Source organism: Cygnus atratus, chromosome 2 (genome assembly GCF_013377495.2).
Source record: "Cygnus atratus isolate AKBS03 ecotype Queensland, Australia chromosome 2, CAtr_DNAZoo_HiC_assembly, whole genome shotgun sequence".
Taxonomy (NCBI): Eukaryota; Metazoa; Chordata; class Aves; order Anseriformes; family Anatidae; genus Cygnus; species Cygnus atratus.
Window position 1 is genome coordinate 51446902 of NC_066363.1, and position 19075 is coordinate 51465976.

The 19075-nt window shown below is 41.4% G+C and overlaps 1 protein-coding gene across 1 annotated transcript in view; it reads right to left on the reverse strand.

Annotated features, from left to right (window-relative positions):
- Positions 1 to 18604, reverse strand: part of CDKAL1 (CDK5 regulatory subunit associated protein 1 like 1) — a 434104-nt gene extending 415500 nt beyond the window's left edge. The window contains exons 1-4 of the mRNA XM_035549604.2: positions 18530 to 18604; positions 16620 to 16657; positions 13896 to 14062; positions 11542 to 11654 (exon numbers count right to left, since the gene is read on the reverse strand). Coding sequence (XP_035405497.1) covers positions 11542 to 11654; positions 13896 to 14062 — 280 coding nt within the window. The 5' untranslated portion in view covers positions 16620 to 16657; positions 18530 to 18604. The remainder of the gene's footprint in view (positions 1 to 11541; positions 11655 to 13895; positions 14063 to 16619; positions 16658 to 18529) is intronic.
- Positions 18605 to 19075: the final 471 nt, after the last annotated feature.

A 19075-nucleotide genomic window follows, 5' to 3' on the forward strand; every position in this document is an offset into this window, starting at 1 on the left:
TTTAAACATCATTCACAATAAGAGACTATAAAAAAAAAAAAAAACCTCAGTGGCGGAAAAAAAGAAAATCTATACAATCCAGAAATTCCTGAAGAGAAGTAAGAGAAATTGTATGCTCACCCATGGCAAATAAAATGTATTTGCACTTACCCCAACTGAATTATGACAAAACTCACAAGCTAAATATTTAGCTAGGCCTCAGACACATTTGACTTTGGATGTTAATTCACAACAAGCAGCACTCTTCTTTTTTTTAAAAAAAAAAAAAAGTTAAATCATATCCTATACATTGTTTAGGAATTTGCCTTAACAAATGCAACATGTTTTTGAAACAGAGGACAGCACTGCACTAATGACAATAGTTACCACCTACCTCAAATGCCATTGTTAATAAGCTGTAACATATTTACTAATCTCCAACCTGAATACCATCTGCTTTTGCTCTGTTAGCTAAACTCATGGTTTTACTTAAGCTGTAGCTATACATTTCAACAGACAGCATTTGTTTAGCAGTCCCTACCGTTTTCAGTGTCTTATTGTGATACCCTACGACAGCTGACATAATATTATTAAAATAAAACAAAAATTAAAATCACCCCTTAATGAAAATAAGTAGAGGGTTAAATTGATCATTATAAGCCAAATCTTTAATTAATGTTTCAAATAGGAGCCTTTATATAAATTAAACCAATCTCCCTAAATCAAACATAAAGCAGAAAGGAGCTTCCAAATGAAAGAGCTCCTCAAAAAGGTGAATTTCGTCATTATGATACTTCATATATCTCAAACCCATAATATAGACACCTTGGAAAAGGAACTGACACCAAGTCTAAGCCTAACTTAAACTAGCAAGCAGTAACTCTCAGATAAACTAGAGGTACGAAAACTAGACAGACCTTCCTAACATTCAATAGCGAAGTTACCACATAAAGGTCAGAATATTGATAGCAAATAAATTAGAGAAGATTTAAGTAAATGCACAAAACTGCACTTTAAATTTGAATAATCCAATACCCTTAATTTAAATCAGTAATACAGATCAACAGTAATTAAAAGGCTAACTGTCCAACTTAACTCATAAAAAACATCAAGTGCTATCAAAATACAGAAATAAATAGCAGTGACCCAGTTCTGTACTCTTTATCCAATGCTGCCATCTCTTGGCTCCTAGTGATATAGCACCAAGCCATATCTCAAAAGGTTTAGAGCTTTTGTACTTGAATATACACAAATGCCAAATTTGTAGTTTGTAAACTACTTCATGCATTATCATATCCTAATTATTTTTGACTACTGTACAACAGTAAAGCATTTAGATAAAAATTATATGCCTGAACTTCACAGAACCATATAATGGCTTGGGTTGGAAGGGGCCTTAAAGACCATCCAGTTCCAATGCCCTGCCATGGGCAGGGACACCTCCCACCAGACCAGGATGCCCAAGGCCCCATCCAGCCTGGCCTTGAACGCCTCCAGGGACAGGGCATCCACAGCTTCTCTGGGAAACCTGTGCCAGTGCCTCACCACCCTCTGAAGAAATAATTTCCACCTAAAATCTGATTTAAATCTCCCCTCTTTTAGTTTAAAACCATTCCCCCTTCTCCTGTCATTATCTGACTGAGCGAAGAGTCGCTCTCCATCCTTTTTTAAAAGTCTCCTTCAAGCACTGAAAGGCCGCAATGAGGTCACCCTGGAGCCTTCTCTTCTCCAGGCTGAACATCCCCAGCTCTCTCAGCCTTTCTTCACAGGAGGGGTGCTCCAGCCCTCTGAGCACCTTCAGGGCCCTCCTCAGGACCCACTCTAACAGCTCCACATCCTCCTTGGGCTGGGGGCCCCAGACCTGGACGCAGCACTCCAGGTGGGGCCTCACAAGGGCAGAGCAGAGGGGCACAGTCACCTCCCTCCCCTGCTGGCCAGTTTAGCAAGAATGCCTCATCCACAGGCTCCCCTTGATCGGGAGGCCTGTAGTACACCCCAACCACAAGCTGTCTTTTACTGGTGCAGTCTTGAACTCTCACCCACAAGCTCTCAACCTGTCCATGGCTGTTTCTCAGAGGCACCTCTTCACAGCCAAACCCTTCCATAACATAGAGGGAAACACGCACTCCCTTCCTTCCCTGCCCATCTCTTCTGAAGCATTTGTAGCCCTCTATTCCGGTGTTCCAGTTATGTGATCTATTCCACCACATTTCCATGACAGCAATGAGGTCATATTTGTCGAATTGTGCAATGGTTTCCAACTCTTCCTTGTTTCCCATGCTGCGTGCATTGGTGTAGAGGCACTTCAGCTGGGCAATCAGTCATTCACATTTCCAGAACCCTTCCTGATTGCATTGGGACAGTTCACAAGTACCTCCCTATTGTTACTTTGAGTGATAGTGTTTTCAGGTATGCTTTCTTCACTCAGAGGTGCAACTTATGCCAATCAGACCTGTGGAGACATGCTGTATCATAGAAAAATGTATATACGAATAGCACAGATGAACTAAGACAGCAACAGATGCGCCCCAAGGATGGGACTTTGAGAGAAGAAACATCTACATGTGGGTTTACTTGTTTCCTTGGTCACTGGACTCATTTGGTACACCTGGGAACTTTAGAAACACCCATCCAGGCTTACACAAATGTTACCCTACTTTGCAATGAACAGCCAATAGGGAAATATAAAGTTCCATTAGATAGAAAAAAATAAAGAGAAAGAAGGACTTTATTTGCTCCTATCAGTGAGGGGGAAAAAAAAAAATTCGATTCTCAAATCTGTTTACACAATTTCCACTTGTCTCCAGCCCATCTTCCAACCCGCAAGTCTCCATCAGTTTTGGGCTCCTCACTACAAGAAGGATATTGAATTGTCCAAGCATGTTCAGAGAAGAGCACTGAAGCTGGTGAAGGGGCTAGAAGACAAGATTATTGAGGAGTCTGAGGGAACTGGAGCTGTTTAGTCTGGAGAAGAGGAGGCCGAGGGGAGACCTCATCGTTCTCTACCACTGCCTGAAAGGAGGCTGCAGCAAGGAGCATGCTGGTCTCCTTTCTCAGGTTACAAGCAGTAGGACGTGAGGAAACAGTCAGTCTCAAGTTGCGCCAGGGGTGGAGGGTTAGATTGCACATTCACAGGAAGGGTGGTCAATACCGGAATGGGCTGCCCAGGGACACGGTACAGTCCCCATCCCCAGTGGAACTGAAGAGGAATGTGGACGTGGCACTAAGGGACGTACATAGTTCGGTGATGGCAGTCAGTAGGTCAGGTTGATGGTTGGACTTGGTGATCTTGAAGGTCCTTATCAACCTAGGTGATTCTACGAGCACAGGGCAGTCTGTTCTGTTAATACACCCTCAGGACTGACAGAAAGAACAATATAGGTTAGTGTTCTGTACTTGGAGATACAGCACAGTTCAAAATCAGTTCAGCTACATTTGAAATTGTTATCAGCAACAAGCCAGAAATCAACTCACTAGGCTTACCTTGCCTCCATTGAGAAACAAAAAAACAACAGCAACTCACATGTGCACAGATGGTAGCACTACAATTGTCAGGAAAGCATTCCAAAATATGTTAAAACCATCTTAATGCAGAAGTTGTACAGCAATGACTGACCATAGCAAATTTATAGAACTTTGTCCTAAGCAGTTTCTCAAAAATAATGAGCTCACAGCTAAGCTTCATCTTTACTAGCAAAGGGAACAGCAGCCAAATTATATAGTAAGAACCTACAATAACCATTAGCCCTCCACTATTCCCAAGTCACCTAGAATAACAAATCTTTTACAGGTGCTCCTACAAACACTATGATTAAAATATGATCTTGCTCATACCCCTGAGAGTACACTGTCAAAAATCTCTCCAATTTATTAAAAAAGTTTGGTTTGCTCTCCTGCTAGCTTTTGTAAGTCTTCTATAAATAACTACCCATAGCACAAAGAACTGTGAGACATTTGAAACCAACATCTGAGTAGAATGCTCTACAGAGGTCTACATCATTTACATGACTACATTGAACTCACTTCATCACTGCTATTTGTGCTTCATTTACTGATTCCAACTGCTGCAGGGACACATTTCAGCGAAGAGGATGCAAGTTACCAGAAGTTCCAATTTACCTTCCATGGTTCAATCCTTTTCAAACTTGGTCTTCTGTACTACAAGAAGTTTAGCACTGCCAGAACTAAACCCTAGTGCACAACCACTACAGCGTGCAGCCAATTTCTTTGCCATTAGAATTAACCCTAAACATGTATGTGTTCTTAAATTTACCTATATAAGTTCTATACAAGTGTTACTGAACACATTGTACACATAGGATTTATTTAGGCCTGCTGGCAATTTCAGTTGCCAGCACTGTGAAAGAAAAAAATTGAGACAGACTGTAAAAACAGGTGAATCATTTCAGTTTTAAGTGGGATAAGGAAAACAGCACACAGTTGTCAGATCAAGTGATATAGGAAGTCATAATGGCAGTGATGCATGAAGCCATTACAAGATGAAATGCTCCCCTTGAACAGGGGTACATTTCCCAGTTTGAGAATCAGAGGAGTTGTATCCTGTAACAGAAACAACAGCCTCAAAGCTAGATACCCAACGTAACAGAAACTTGCCTAATGGGAATAAGGAGTTGATACTGAGGAAGCTGAGGTAGGAAAAACTCACCACAAGGAGGTCATACATATTGCATTTTGCTACAAGTCAGAAGTGATCGCTAACAGAACTCTGGCCACACACAGGCTAAGCAGTTTTACTGAGAGCAAAGGACCAGAATACACAGCTGCCAAAACCACAATTAGAGATTAGTTTACAGAGTCTTGGGGAACACAGACTGCTGCAGATAAGAACGACTGAACGATGTTGTATTAACTCTGCACTGCAAGAAAGCACCCTAACAACTCCAGACCCATTATCCCACTCACTGCCTCATAAGGCACTTTCCACTGCACCAGAAAATACCCGTATTCTTCCCAAGGAAATTGGGCATCTACATTCTTGTAGTCTTGTCTGTTCCGGCCCATGACTGTCACCTTTTATTTTTCTCTGTTTCATTTCATCTTTCCTCATCCTCTTAACGAATGCAGCACAAAAGTTTCACATTTTAAGCAGATTACAGGAGTTCTTATTTCTCCATGGAAGATGGTGCTTGGTATTTCCAACTCTATCAATTATTTCAACAGCACTGAAAAATTGGACTGAACAAAACAAAAAAACACATCCACATCCCAAGTGTTCACATGCTACCTGTGCATGACAGAGCAGGATTTTCAAGCCCAAGACCCACAGCCCAAAGCAAACTTGTGACCATCACCAGCTTAGACCTTCTGAAAGCAGGAGAACATATTGCCAGAATCACAGGGGTTGGAAGCAACCTTAAAGATCATCCAGTTCCAAACCCCCTGCCACAGGCAGGGACACCTCCCACCAGACCAGGTTGCCCAAAGCCCCATCCAGCCTGGCCTTGAGCACCTCCAGGGATGGGACATCCACAGCTTCTCTGGGAAACCTGTGCCAGTGCCTCACCACCCTCTGAGTGAAGAATTTTTTCCAAACACCTAATCTAAATCTACTCTTTTCTCACTTAGAACAATTTCCCCTTGTCCTATCCCTACACTCCCTGACAAAGAGTCCCTCTCCAGCTTTCCTGTAGGCCCCCTTTAGGTACTGGAAGGTCTCATCGGAGCCTTGTCTTCTCCAGGCTGAACAACACCGACTCCCTCAGCCTGTCTTCCTAGGAGAGGTGCTCCAGCCCTCTGATCATCCTCAGGGCTCTCCTCTGGACTTGTTCTAATGAGTACATGTACTTCTTGTGCTGGGGATCCCAGGGATGAACACAGCATTCTAGATGGAATCTCACAAGAGCAGAGCAGAGAGAGAGAGGATCACCTCCCTCAACCTGCTGGCCACACTCCTCTGTTGATGCAGCCCAGGATACGGTTGGCTTTCTGGCTGCAAGTGCACACTGCTATCTCATGTTGAGCTTCTCATCCACCACCACGCTGAGGTCCTTCTCCTCCCAGGCTGCCCTCAATTCATCCTCCTCCCAGGCTGTACTTGTGCTTGGGATTGCCCCGGCCCAGGTGCAGGACCTTGGGCTTGGCATTGCTGAACTTCATGAGGTTCGCATGGGCCCATCTCTCAAGGTCCCCTCTGGATGGCATCCCTTCCCTCCAGCATGTCAATTGCACCACACAGCTTGGTGTCATCAGCAAACTTGCTGAGGATGCTCTCAATCTCACTGTCCATGTTACCTCACTTCAACAAGTACCAAAGCAACTTGACTGCCTCTTTCAGTATCACCAACCAAAAGCTTTTACTTCCAGATTATACCAGTCAGTTTGAATCTGAAAAAGAAATAGGTTACATGGGGAGTTAAGCAGGTGTACAAGGTTATCAAGTAATGCAAAAACCAAGCAGGATTTGTGACCCTACGTCTATATGGTAGAATTCTTCAGCTTGAGTATAGAACAAGAAAGGATTTACACCTCGGTTCACTTTTCCACATTGCTCAGCTGCTTCTGAGAATGACAGTTTAATAAATGCAGTGTTGTCTGAGAAAACTGAAGTGCCTGTCATCTCCAGAAAGGTAGTTTGGGTTATTTTGTGTATTCCCTCCACCCACGCAAAAAAGGTTGCAAAGAGACTTTTTTTTCCCCTGAATTGGCACTACAATCACAACTACTTGAGAAGTGCAAATCTAAAAGCAAAGACTAAACTTGAATTCTATGGTTAATAAAGCTACAGACTGAGCACTTAATGAGCAGCTAATAAGGATTTGTCTCCTAGCTTCTACAAAAAAAAAAAAAAAAATCTCATAACAAGGATGGCTCATACCACACCAAATCTACCCAGTAATTGCTGTAGTTTGTTTTACATAACACTTGTGAGGGAGCAGAGAAGTGTTAATAACAGGGTGAAGAGAGAAAAATGGAAAGACCAACTGCTGATTCTGAACAACTGAAATCATATACCAGAAGCCAGTAGAAATCTTAGTCAAAATACTTCAATCACCTCGCAGGCCACAGAGAGCTTATTTTAAGTTAACAAATGTAAAGAATACAGTAAGCTATTCAAGAGGAGATTATACATCTATTGTATATCTATGAAATAAATCAAAATCTAAAATGATTAAAATGTGCAATGGGAAAGTACTTTGAAAACAACACTTAAAAATAAAACAAGGCATCAAGTTATGAACTGTGCTTCATGAATTGAGAGTCAATACCTGAACAGTCGTAGTCATTTTCTTTATTTTCCACTTGGATGAATAAAATGGATGGTGCAGCACGCTTTGCTGTGTCTATACGTGGATGACCAAAGTCCAAGAAAGTATGGTTTATGCAACACAATTAATACGAGCAATGCCTCAGTGCCCAGTTCTGAAAGAGCATCCTTCCATCCAATAAACTCACAAATTGTTCAAGATAACGAAAAGGATACCTTAAAGACTAGTCTGAAAGTGCACAAATAAAGCTGAGAGTCTGTAATAGTCTAGTTCCTATGTGCTAAATGAAATCTAACCCCACTGAATTAGCAACAAAACTCCACCTGCTTTTTCCTTCTGAAATCCCACTCTACAGGATGGAAAACGAGTTCCATGCTAGCATGGATTTCTAAAAAACAATGTAGTGTGGATAACCAGTTACTGGTTCAGTTTTGCTGAATGTTTATTAACAACACTTTTTGCTTCCTCTCCACAAGAGACGTTACTGTGCATTCTTCTGGTATTTGTAATGCATTCTTAATTTCTCCCTCCATCTCTCCCCAGCATGTTTTACAATGACTGAGAAGGGAATGCTTTGGACCTAGGCTGCCTTGAACCAAAAGCAATTATCACAAAGTAACAAGCATGCCTAACTGCTTGATCCATCAAAACGCATACAAGAATGTCAGGCTAAAAACCATTCATCCCACAAAGAGAGAAACCTACAGATGCCAACTAAATGCTAATACAACCTTCTGCTTCAGAAATCAACTGCTTCTATGTCTGACTACATATGCTCAACAGCAGTTTTCAGAGAGAAAGTACTGCTGCGTGGCACACATACTACTGAATTACCTTCCCTAACAATCATCTGGCTCCAAGTAAGGGAGAGCTCCCAGCTCACCCTGATCCCTTATCCCACAATAGGCATTACTTGTCTGTACCATGAGTTTCTTCCTCCAGGGACTACCTCAAAGGGAGCACTAGTAGGTACACAGGCATATCTAAACTATACAGTGAGTCATGCTGCCAAGAAACCAAAACCAGTTTTAGAACCAGTAAAGCCACCACAAGCTATAATATTTCCAGAACAGAACACAAGCAAATACCATGGCACAGCCCTTTGCCAATACCAGCTGGTCCTCACACTTCTTTTTGCTCAGACCAACACAAAGGAGCTTTGTGTTCTCACAAGATGGTATGCAAGATTTGTTCAGAACACTGCCCACCTTCACACTGTAAAAACAGACAAAAAATAGGTTCAGCTCTTCTTCTGGCTTCCCTTTGCCTTTTGCAAAGCTAATACAGTTCCTGATTTTCCATCAGTGCTGCTGTTATTGCAATGCCTATATATTGCCGACTCACACCACTCTTTTCCCCCTAACTGAGGTTGTCTTTGCTACAAACAAAGATTGCAAATTGCAATCCAAACTGCAGCACAGCCCTCATTTTTCACCTTTGGATATAGCCACTACCAAAAGCAATGAGTGCTTGTACAAACAAGAACATTTTCAAAACAGATGGAAGACAAGAAAAACGACTTTGGCATCTCCTGAACAGAGTTTAAATCAAGAACAGGGTGAAATCCACGCAATAAACAGGGATGAGGAATAGTATTGGAAGATTTTCACAAGTCAAAAATATACTTCTAAAATCAGAAGACATCATTAAATCAATGCTCAGTTTTGACTAAGTCAATTTCTAAAGCAAACAGCATTATATATTATATAGTTCTAACTTCTAGTTAGTAACAGAAGTCTGTCTGGTGTTGCTTTTCTTCTTCCTAATACTATATAATTGCAAGAATGAAAGAAGACACCAGGAACAGTGTTTGACCATTTCCCTTTCCTTACAAACAAAAAAACAAGAACTGCGAATAAAGATCACATTTTATTTCCTAGAACCAGAACATTAATCCAGTATCTCTTCAGCTCCTGAAGTGTTGACTCAAAAGCTCAGGAACATTCAGGAAAGAGGCTAATCAAGACGCTTTTTATTTACAGAGTCATAGAATGTTTTGGGTTAGAAGGGACCTTAAAGATCATCTAATGCCTCCTACATATCATTGTATACAACTAGGACCTTCTATTAGCCATCACATCTTAAGGCTGAAGAAATCCAATCCCTCAAAGTGTGTCTCCTCATACACTACGTGCTCCAGCTCCCTAAACATCTTGGTGACCCTTCACTGGATACACAGCGCTATCCTGGGGAGCCCAAAACTGGGCCCAAACTGGAGTACTGCACACAGCACTCCAAATGCTGTCTCAAGCACCAAATGGAGCTGAGCAATAACTTTTCTGGACCTGCTGGCTACACTCTTGCTAACAGGTCAGGACGCAGTTAGTCCTTTTTTGCTGCAAGGGCACACTGATGACTTACGTTCACCTTCTTGTCTACCTCAATGCCAAACTCTTCCTCCACAAAGCTGCTTTCCAGCCACTCCGCCCACCCCCACCTTTACCACCAGCTAGGGTTACTCCAACCCTAGGATTTTGTATTTGCCTCTGCTGAATCTCACATGCCTTCTTTTAGCCTTTTCTTCCTCCAGCCTATCAAGGTCCATCTGAATAGCAGCACGAGCTTTGAGCCTATCAAGCACTTCCTCCAGTTTGACAGTCTGAGAGCCTGCTGAAGGTACACTGCATCCTGTCTTCCATGCCTGTTTAAGACATCAAATCAGATCAGTCCTGATGTGAAACCCTGGGAAGTGATCTGCAACCCAAGCAGACACAGAGCAAACCCCTTCATACGCACTTGTTGCTAGAAGCATCACTACATTGAGCAGAAAGGCAGGTGCCCTCTTCACCACCTCATTCTCACATAGAGCTACCATACTCGCAATACTTGCACTCGGCTCCAGCTTCATTACCAGTCTATGAAGGAGAACATTCAACAGATATAGTTGTAAAAATTTACTTTCACCAGAATTTGTAACCAATATTTTCATTCTGTTGAACAAAAACGCGATTTCCAGAGCTCCTTAAATATACATTTAAAAAGAAGTTACCTAATTTTACAAAAGAAAAACACTGAATAATTTTTGCCTACCACTTCAGCAGGATTTTTTAAAACATTTATGCACACACATAAACTAAATTAAGATGTTCAATAATGACCAGAAACTAGTAGTCAATCTCATATGCAATTAACAAGATTACGGAAGGTATTCCTGGCCCAGCTACTGCAGTTCCTATTAAATTTTTAGTTCTCAACTTCAGATTCCAAATGTAAAGTTATTTCTATTTCAAAGTTATAAACAGTTCATTTTTTAAAAAGAGAAAAGTTTTTTTTTTTTTTTTTTTTTTTTTTTTACAAAGTTTCTTCCTTCACTTTCCTTATATTGTTTCCAGTAAAATTCCAATAGCACAAGACAGCTAGCCAAATATTAAAAAGCCTAAGAAAACAGAAGTAGTTTCTGGAACACGATGCACTAGAAAAATTAAGGTAAAGAGAAGCTAAGATTAAGCAAGTCACAAGTTCAAACTGATACCTCATTTGTAGTTTACAAAAATAGCTGCCACAAATAAGGATTTCTGGACCAGCACTCCACTTGTCTGTGAGAAGAGCACACCTACTTCAGAGCTGCACTACTAATTAAAGAATCACACTGTTTCCCTAAAATAGTTCACCATTTGAATAATTCAGGTTCCAGTTTCTACTTAGACAAATACAGAAAGATCAACCACAAAAAAGAAAAAGATGTAACCGTTCAAGGATGCCATGAGTTGATCAGAAGAAATAGGCATTTTGTAAAACCAGAAATAAAACACTTCTGGCAAAATGTCAGGAAAGACAACTTTGCAGTTTTTCAGTAAAAGCAGGCAGCAAGTTTAAATGCAAGACAGAAAAAAAAAAAAGAATTAATAAGATTTACATTTATATTTCAATTTTAACTAGTTATAAGCTATACAAAGGTACTCAGGTAATAATTCGCCATTAAAACACGAATGTCTGTTTTCAGCTTCACACAGCTTTTCATTCGACACTTTTTGCGTTAAGGAGATGAAACGTGGCCAGTGCAACCACAAGTTTGGTTGGTTTTTTGTTTTGCTTTGTTTTTCAATTTTAGGTTGGCGTGAAAATGCTTCCTCTTGTCTCATTTCAAGATATTCAAAGGAAAAGGAGAAATAACTCAACAGCTCTTCCAACTCTACAGGATTCAATCCTGTAACATTCTACCTCCATTATATCGACTGTTCGTACAGAAACAAAGATCATTCACATAGAATGGTTCAACTCTCCTCCAGCAGCAAACACAAATAATGCTAAATATCTAAAGACATTTGACAACAGCTTGACACTTCCCAAATTCACCCACAAATCCTGAATTATGCAACTTTTCTGACATTCTTACCTGTAATTTTGTATCCATATGCAGCTAGCTGTCCAGCCATATATTCACCATCTGAATTATTGTGAGAACATCCCCATGTACGTATCCAGATTTTCTGAACACCGGGAATAATGCTGTTAAGTAGAAATGAATCAAAAAGGCAAGTTAAAAGACAAATGAGCTTCCCCTTTAAGCCCACTGAACAGACTCAACTGTAATTCTCCAAAAACATAGTAAGCAATATCAGCTCCAGAACAACTGCATAAGGACATCGTGATCACGCAACTTTCATGTAGCAGAGTATCGTGTCTGGCTGGGATGGAGTTAGCTTTCTTCGCGGCCACCCATATGGTGCTGTGCTTTGGACTGGCGACTAGAACGGTGATGATAACACACCCATGTTTTAGCTACTGCTGAACAGTGCTTGCACAAAGTCAAAGCCTTCTTTTCACACTGCGCATTCCCTGCAAGCAGGCTGGGGTTATTCCATACCATGTGACATCACTATCAACAATAAAAACTGGAAATTTGATCTTTCCAAAATAGCCCCCGTTCTGAGACTGGCTGGGCACTGGTCTGCTGCAGGAGGTGGCGATTCCACACCCTTCCTTCAATTATTAAACGAGCTTCATCTCAAACCCCAAGTTTGCTAGCTTTTACTCTTCTGATTCTCTCCCACAGCACACTGGGGAAGAATGAGGAAGCATCTGGGTGGGTATTTAGTTGTGGGCAAGGACCAGCTCACAAGAGTACCAGATAACATTTTCAGTGCTTCTTTACATTTGAGCTTGAATAAATAGCATATCTCAGGGCGCAAAGCTCTTTTTAAGCAAGACAAGCATTTTTGCTGAACACACTTAAGTTCTGAATGCAATAAAGTTTCAGTATTGTTTTGATACCAGGAGTCTTCAGTCCTTCCACAATTTCCACGCACCCCCCCCAGCTTCCCAGAGAAACACCTAGACTTCCAAAGGGAAAAATGAGTTAAATCCTGGGACAAGCATTTTTTTAAGCAGAAAGTTAAAAACAAAAAAGTACAGACATCTCAAAAAAATAGACATACAAAATTATCTAACAATCTTAAAACAGTGGTGGAATTTGTAGACATGTTAGAGTTATATTCTTGCCTGTCTCACTGAAATAATAGTGAAAGCTCTTTAATAATTTATGGCTGTCTTCTTCAGAACAGAAAAAAAACGGGTTAGGACTCTTTAAGCCAGCTCTAGAGCCATTCCAAGCAACAGTTCTTGGTGCCAATTCAATGACCTCAGTAATTTTGATTTGTTTTCGGGTTTTGATTTTTTTTTATTTTTTAAGAGAGTAACATGCAGGAAAGGTTTTCTTGTGTTGTAACAGTTTGCGTGACAGGTTGCCTTCATTACCTCTATTTGCATTTTACAATTTCCACAATGGATCAGATAAAGAAAGACATAAAGATAAAACACAATTTGCAACAGGGACTTGAACATCTCACTGTTTTAAATGTACGTCTTCTTATACAAGTGAGTTCTCAAGCAGGCTCCTTCATTGCATGTCCTATGTAAGTTTTCGACTATTCTGGATAACACTTCTACCCAACACAAATAAGAATCATGGGAAATTTCACACACAGAGCACATGGTTAGATTGTTTGCAACTAACACAGGTTTCCAAGCAAACTGTAATCCCATATTACATAATTCCAAACAGGAATTCCATATTCCACAAAAGCCACCTAAAAGGCAGAAGGACAGAAAAAGCATTCAAAGATTTCTCTGGTTTGGTGTTGTTTTGGTTTTTGTTTTAATTTAACACAGACCCACTTTTAATATGCCCTTCCCCTTGAAAAATTGCGAATTCAAGGATTACAAATGCATCAGCTGTAAAGAACAGCTATCTTCTCTCAGCAATGGCCAATACGTTTGGGTACGTCTCCGTTGCAGTTAGTAGCTAATAAACTTAATCTCATTCTGACCTAGTAAGCATCAGTTTCTCATCACCCTCACAATTTTGTTTATATTTCCTAGTCCAGATGTCAAAAGACTACTCCAGGACTGCATTCTGAAGAGCTCAGCTTCTACTAAGTAATTAAAAAGAAGCAATTTTTCAGAAATGCTTAAGCAACAGGAACTGTTTTTTCTAGCCCAATTACTTCATTAATCGATATCTCAATCATAAGTGATCTCTACGAAGAGTTGTCTAGGAGAAACTTGCTTAGGGGATTATTATTCATTATCATTACATTTTATAAACACTATTCATTTTTATACTGTATTCAGATTTTATATTATAAGATAATGGGAACTTCCACCTTATTTTTAGAATTTGACAGTGCACATGAGATATGAAGAAGAAAGAAAGAAAGGGTCTTCCCTGTTACCCCAGGAAGAATTTACCTGTCACTTGGGGGATCATCATCTATCTGAGTACTTTGTTGTGAGCTGCGTTTTCGAACTTTTGGAAAAACATTCTTTCTTACAAACTGCCGATCATGGGGTTTCAGATCTTGTGCTGACACAATATCTTCAATATCTTCAAGCACTGAATCACAGGCAGCAGGCATCTTTGAGAAGCATTAGAGAAGAATGGTATTAGCAAGCACTTGAGTACAAAGTCAGGTTCTAACACCTACTGCATATGTCCTCACAAAGAGAAGTCAGATATACATACACCTGCAATGTAGCATACATGAGGGACCTTCAGCACACTGACAATTACCCCAAGGTATTTCCTGATACTGTCTTCTCCTGAGATCCCTCTGACAGGCAGGGAGAGAGACACAGAATATATGGGGTTTTTGTTTGTTTGTTTTTTGAATAACCTGTACCTTACCTTCTATTTCAAAAACCCTGCAGCTCCTTTGATATCACATATCCAAGATACGAGTGTTCTTAATCATGTCAGGCATCATAATGAAACAATGAGTTCACGTTATGTGATAGATATAATTCTGCTCATACAACATGAGAATAATTGTGGAGACAGCATTCAAATGCCTGCACAGGAGCCTGTTGTGGACCTTTTATGTGTGTGCTGAAAATAGGTGCACAGTAGTTCAACTTGTCTTCATAGTCTATTAGAATACAAAACAACTGAAAAATTCCTAGAATTCCTGACCCCCCCAGGCTTTTCATCTGAATTAATTCATTCAGCATGACAGCAAAATCAAGACTCCTGTCCTCAGGTACAAGATGTTAAACAAGCACACCCAGCTAATATAAAATATTATGATCTGACTAGTACAATTTTAGTGATCTTTTAGCATATTAAGTTCTATTTTCCATAAGAAAGTAAACACTTTTGAATTTTTGCATGCTTCTCATCAGTAAAGGTATAATGTATACACACATATATAATATGTAAATATACATATCTCCTAGTAAATCTCAAGATCCAGATCAGAAAAAGGTGCTTTGCTAAAGTAGCCTACAAAAAAAGTTACTGCCTTAGTTACATACCTCACTTAAACCTTAACCAGAATTAAGTCTCATTTACCACTGCAAACCTGGTTTGGCATGTGTCTCAAGAAAAAACAGTTTACTACAGAAGTTGCACAAAGACACTTCACAAAGTTCACAGAAAAAATACAACACTGTCCTAACAGAGAGTGAAGAATGAAACAAACAAAGCTCTAATTTCTTTAAAACAGATTTGGGGATCAGAAAATTCAGGCTACTGGTCTACAATATTCTTTCAGATTTTTCTCATGAATAATTTAAGAACGCAATAAGTAAAACACCTGTACATTTTTCCAATACGAGTGTTTTTGTCAGTCTTGCAAAATATATTTCTAAGGAAAACTTCACACAACTTGAACCATTACACTTCTGTGTAACTTAAGCAGGAGCATAACGACATCACAAAGAGGATGCACCTGACATTAAGACATCTAATTATTCAGCATTCTTTGAAAAGAAAAATGCCAGGATCTTTAAAAGAGAAATGTAAAGGATAAAAAAGTTGTGAGAAGTCTTGCAATAAAGACTCTTGGAATAAGTATCTACTCTAAGAGTTTATCGGAATTCCCACTCAGAAGCACTACAACAGTGCAGACATTTACTGGCTTAATATTACTGAGTCAGCATTACCATTAAGCTACAGACATCTAGCTCAATAAGTGAGTTATTGTTTTGATCTACATAGACTTTCCACGACAAAAGTTTAAACAACAAAAGCTAATGGAGGTGGGGCGAGTAATGCAGAAGCCTGAGTTTACATAAAACCTAACTTCAGAGATGAACTGGCTTCCAAATTTAGTCCTCTGTCTTCTCATCTAGATGCACGCTGACTACATCTCTGAGTAAACATTTAATGACAGTAACATGTATTTGTAAAGAACATTGTTTTTAAAATAAGAAAGCTGAAGTTTTCTGCTTCAATGTCAAATACTAAATTGAACACAAATAGGATTTGACCTTACTAGAGGTCATATCACTACCTTGTCCTGCAAAGCGTGCACGTATACGGAAAATAAGATTTTATCCACCAAACTAAGCATACTTTAAACAGCTATACAGAAACACAGACACCAGATAAAGATATCAGTTAAATGCTTTTTAAATGATCTTACACGAACCGAGAAAGGGATGGCAGGCAGTTTTTTGGTTTCTCAGAAAATAACAGGACTAGAAAGAACCACTCCTACGTCTTCACTACAAATCTGTTCTGGTGCAAGCAACAAGTGAGGGGAGATTTTCAGTTACCAGCAGGGCTTTATATGGAAATGCAAACACCAAAAGACAAAATGAGGCAAGTTTATACAGTACATAACAAACAGCATGGCTTAACTGTTCAGGTGCTGGCTCATCCCAACATATAAATACTTCCTCCATGCAAACTCCTTTTGTGTGTCTACACCTGCTCTAACTCATGAAGCTCCACATCGCTCACACTGCAGAGGAAAAAAAAGTGACATCCCTTACACTGCTTTATACAGCTAACAGAACATAGGAATATGTAATCAACTCAACACAGGGAAGGAAAAAAAATGTTTTGGTTTGGGGTCCCCCAGTCTCTTCTAGAAAAATTTTTGATGTAACACAACAGCTTGCAAAACAAATAAGCTTAATTTTTTTCCATGGCCCAGAAAAGCAAGAACACAGCCAAACTAAAATTCATACCTTTTTAAGCAAGATTGAAATTCCTTTGGACAATAAACCTGGAGAAGGAAAAAAAAAAAAAAATAGGGCATTAACTACCAGAACTATCAGACAGAAAACCACAAGTGGAAGTTACCACCCATTAAGTACTCGTCCTCCTATTGCAGAAATCTGCTTTCTACTTCGACAATCTTAAAGCCTCCAGAGGATAAGATGAGGTACACCTGCTGACTGGCTGACAAGCTGCAACAGTTGCCAAATTTTCCCCATTCTTCCCCCAGACTGTAATCTTCTTGTCCTTGTTTTACAGAATCATATTTTTGTGAGAGTCTGATGTATCCTTTCAGACTTCTCCTCCTCCAGATTTTTTAAATCTTCAAACAGGAGTTTAGAATTTGGATCAAAAGAAGGGAAAGGGACAGACTGACAAGGAGAACGCACTTTCATAAGCTTAATTTGCTTCAAGAATTTGATTAACAGTAAAGTTTAGCAAAAGGCATTCACAACTTTTTATTATTATGGACTTCCAGAGGGCAGACTTGGAATTGTTTGAGACACTGGTAAGGAGGGTCCCTGGGGAGTCAGTCCTGAAGGGCAGAGGGGTCCAGGAAGGCTGGACGCTCCACGAGTAGGAAGTCTTCAAGGAGCAGGAGCAGGCTGCCCCCGCGTGCTGTAAGAAGAGCCAGTGGGGAAGAAGACTGGCATGGCTGAACAGGGAACTTTTGCTGTGTATTTGGGAGAAAAAGAAAGTTTATGTCCTGCAAAAGAAGGGACAGGCAATTTGGGGAGAGTACAAGGAAGCTGCCAGCATATGCAGAGAAAAAATCAGGAAGGCCAAAGCCCAGCATGAGCTCAACCTGGCCGCTATGGTCGAGGATAACAAAAAATGTTTTTATAAATATATTAACGGCAAGAGGAGGGCCAAGAAGAATCTCCATTCTTTACTGGACACAGGGGGGAACATGACTACTGAAGCTAAGGAAAAGGCTGAGGTTCTTAATGCCTTCTTTACATCTGTCTTTACTAGCCAGTCCAATTACCCTTGGGCTACTCAGCCTCCAGACCTGGAAGTCTGGGACAAGGAGCAGAAGAACCGCCCCCACAGTTCAGGTGGAAACAGTTATAGAGACCTGCTGCTCCACCTGGACTGTCACAAGTCCATGGGGCCAGATGGGATCCACCTGAGGGTGCTGAGGGAGTTGGTGGATGTGATTGCTGGGCCACCTTCCACCATCGACCAGCGGTCATGGTCATCTGGAGAGGTGCCGGATGACTGGAGACTTGCTAATGTGACACCCATCTACAAGAAGGGTGGTAAGGAGGACCTGGGGAGCTTCAGGCCTGTCAGCCTACCTCGGTGCCAGGAAAGGTGATGGAACAGGTCATCTTGAATGCAATCATGGGCCCAGAGAGTGGTGGTGAACGGAGTGAAATCCAGCTGGTGACCTGTCACCAGTGGTGTTCCCCAGGGATAGGTGTTGGGGCCCATCCTCTTTTAATATCTTTATTGATGATTTGGATGAGGGAATTGAGTGCACACTCAGTAAGTTTGCAGACGACACCACGGTGGGGGGAAGCGTCGATGTGCTGGAGGGTAGGAAGGCCCTGCAGAGGGACCTGGACAGGTTGGGTCGACGGGCAGCGGCCAACGGGATGAGGTTCAACATGGCTGAGCGCCGGGTCCTGCACTTTGGCCACAACAACCCCATGCAGCGCTACAGGCTTGGGGGCAGAGCGACTGGAAAGCTGTGCAGAGGAAACGGATCTGGGGGCGCTGATTGATGGTGGCCTGAGCCGAGCCGGCAGCGTGCCAGGCGGCCACGGAGACCAGCGGCACCCCGGCCCGTGCCAGGAACCACGCCGACCTCCCCCTCCCCAGGGGCTCCCGGCGCCCGCCAACGGCCGCCAACCGCCCGCCGCGCGCCCCTCACCTCAGCCAGGCTCCGCCATCACGGCCCGGCCGCCCCGCCCACACCGCCCCGCCGCGCGCGGGGCTGGGCGGGGCCGCGACGGCGGCCGGCGGCGGGCAAAAGAGTGCGGCGGGGCGCGGCCGCCCTAAAGGCCGCGGGTTTCCATCACCCCTCAAAGCCTAACGCTATTTGGGCACGTATTTTATTTCCACTGTGCCTCAACGTCCAACACTACTTGGACTTTTCCATTTAAATCAGTTCGGAAGACGTTGGTTAACGTACTTGACTCTGGATGGCTGAGGTTCCTCACGCTGTTTTTCCCCAGTCTAGCTCTAGGAGCAACCTTTCCCGTCAGTATTTTAGAATATACACATCAGCGTGTGTCCACACTTACCACTAAATGTAGGACTCCAAGCAGCCAGATTAAGTTTGAGATTAAGTTTCTTTGCAGATCAAAGTATTACAATACCATTGCTCTGTTTTTAATGTGCACAGTTAGCCTAAAAAGCTTATTTATATGGCACCTTTATTTTTTGGGGTGGCCTGCTTTGGATTATAAAGCCCGCC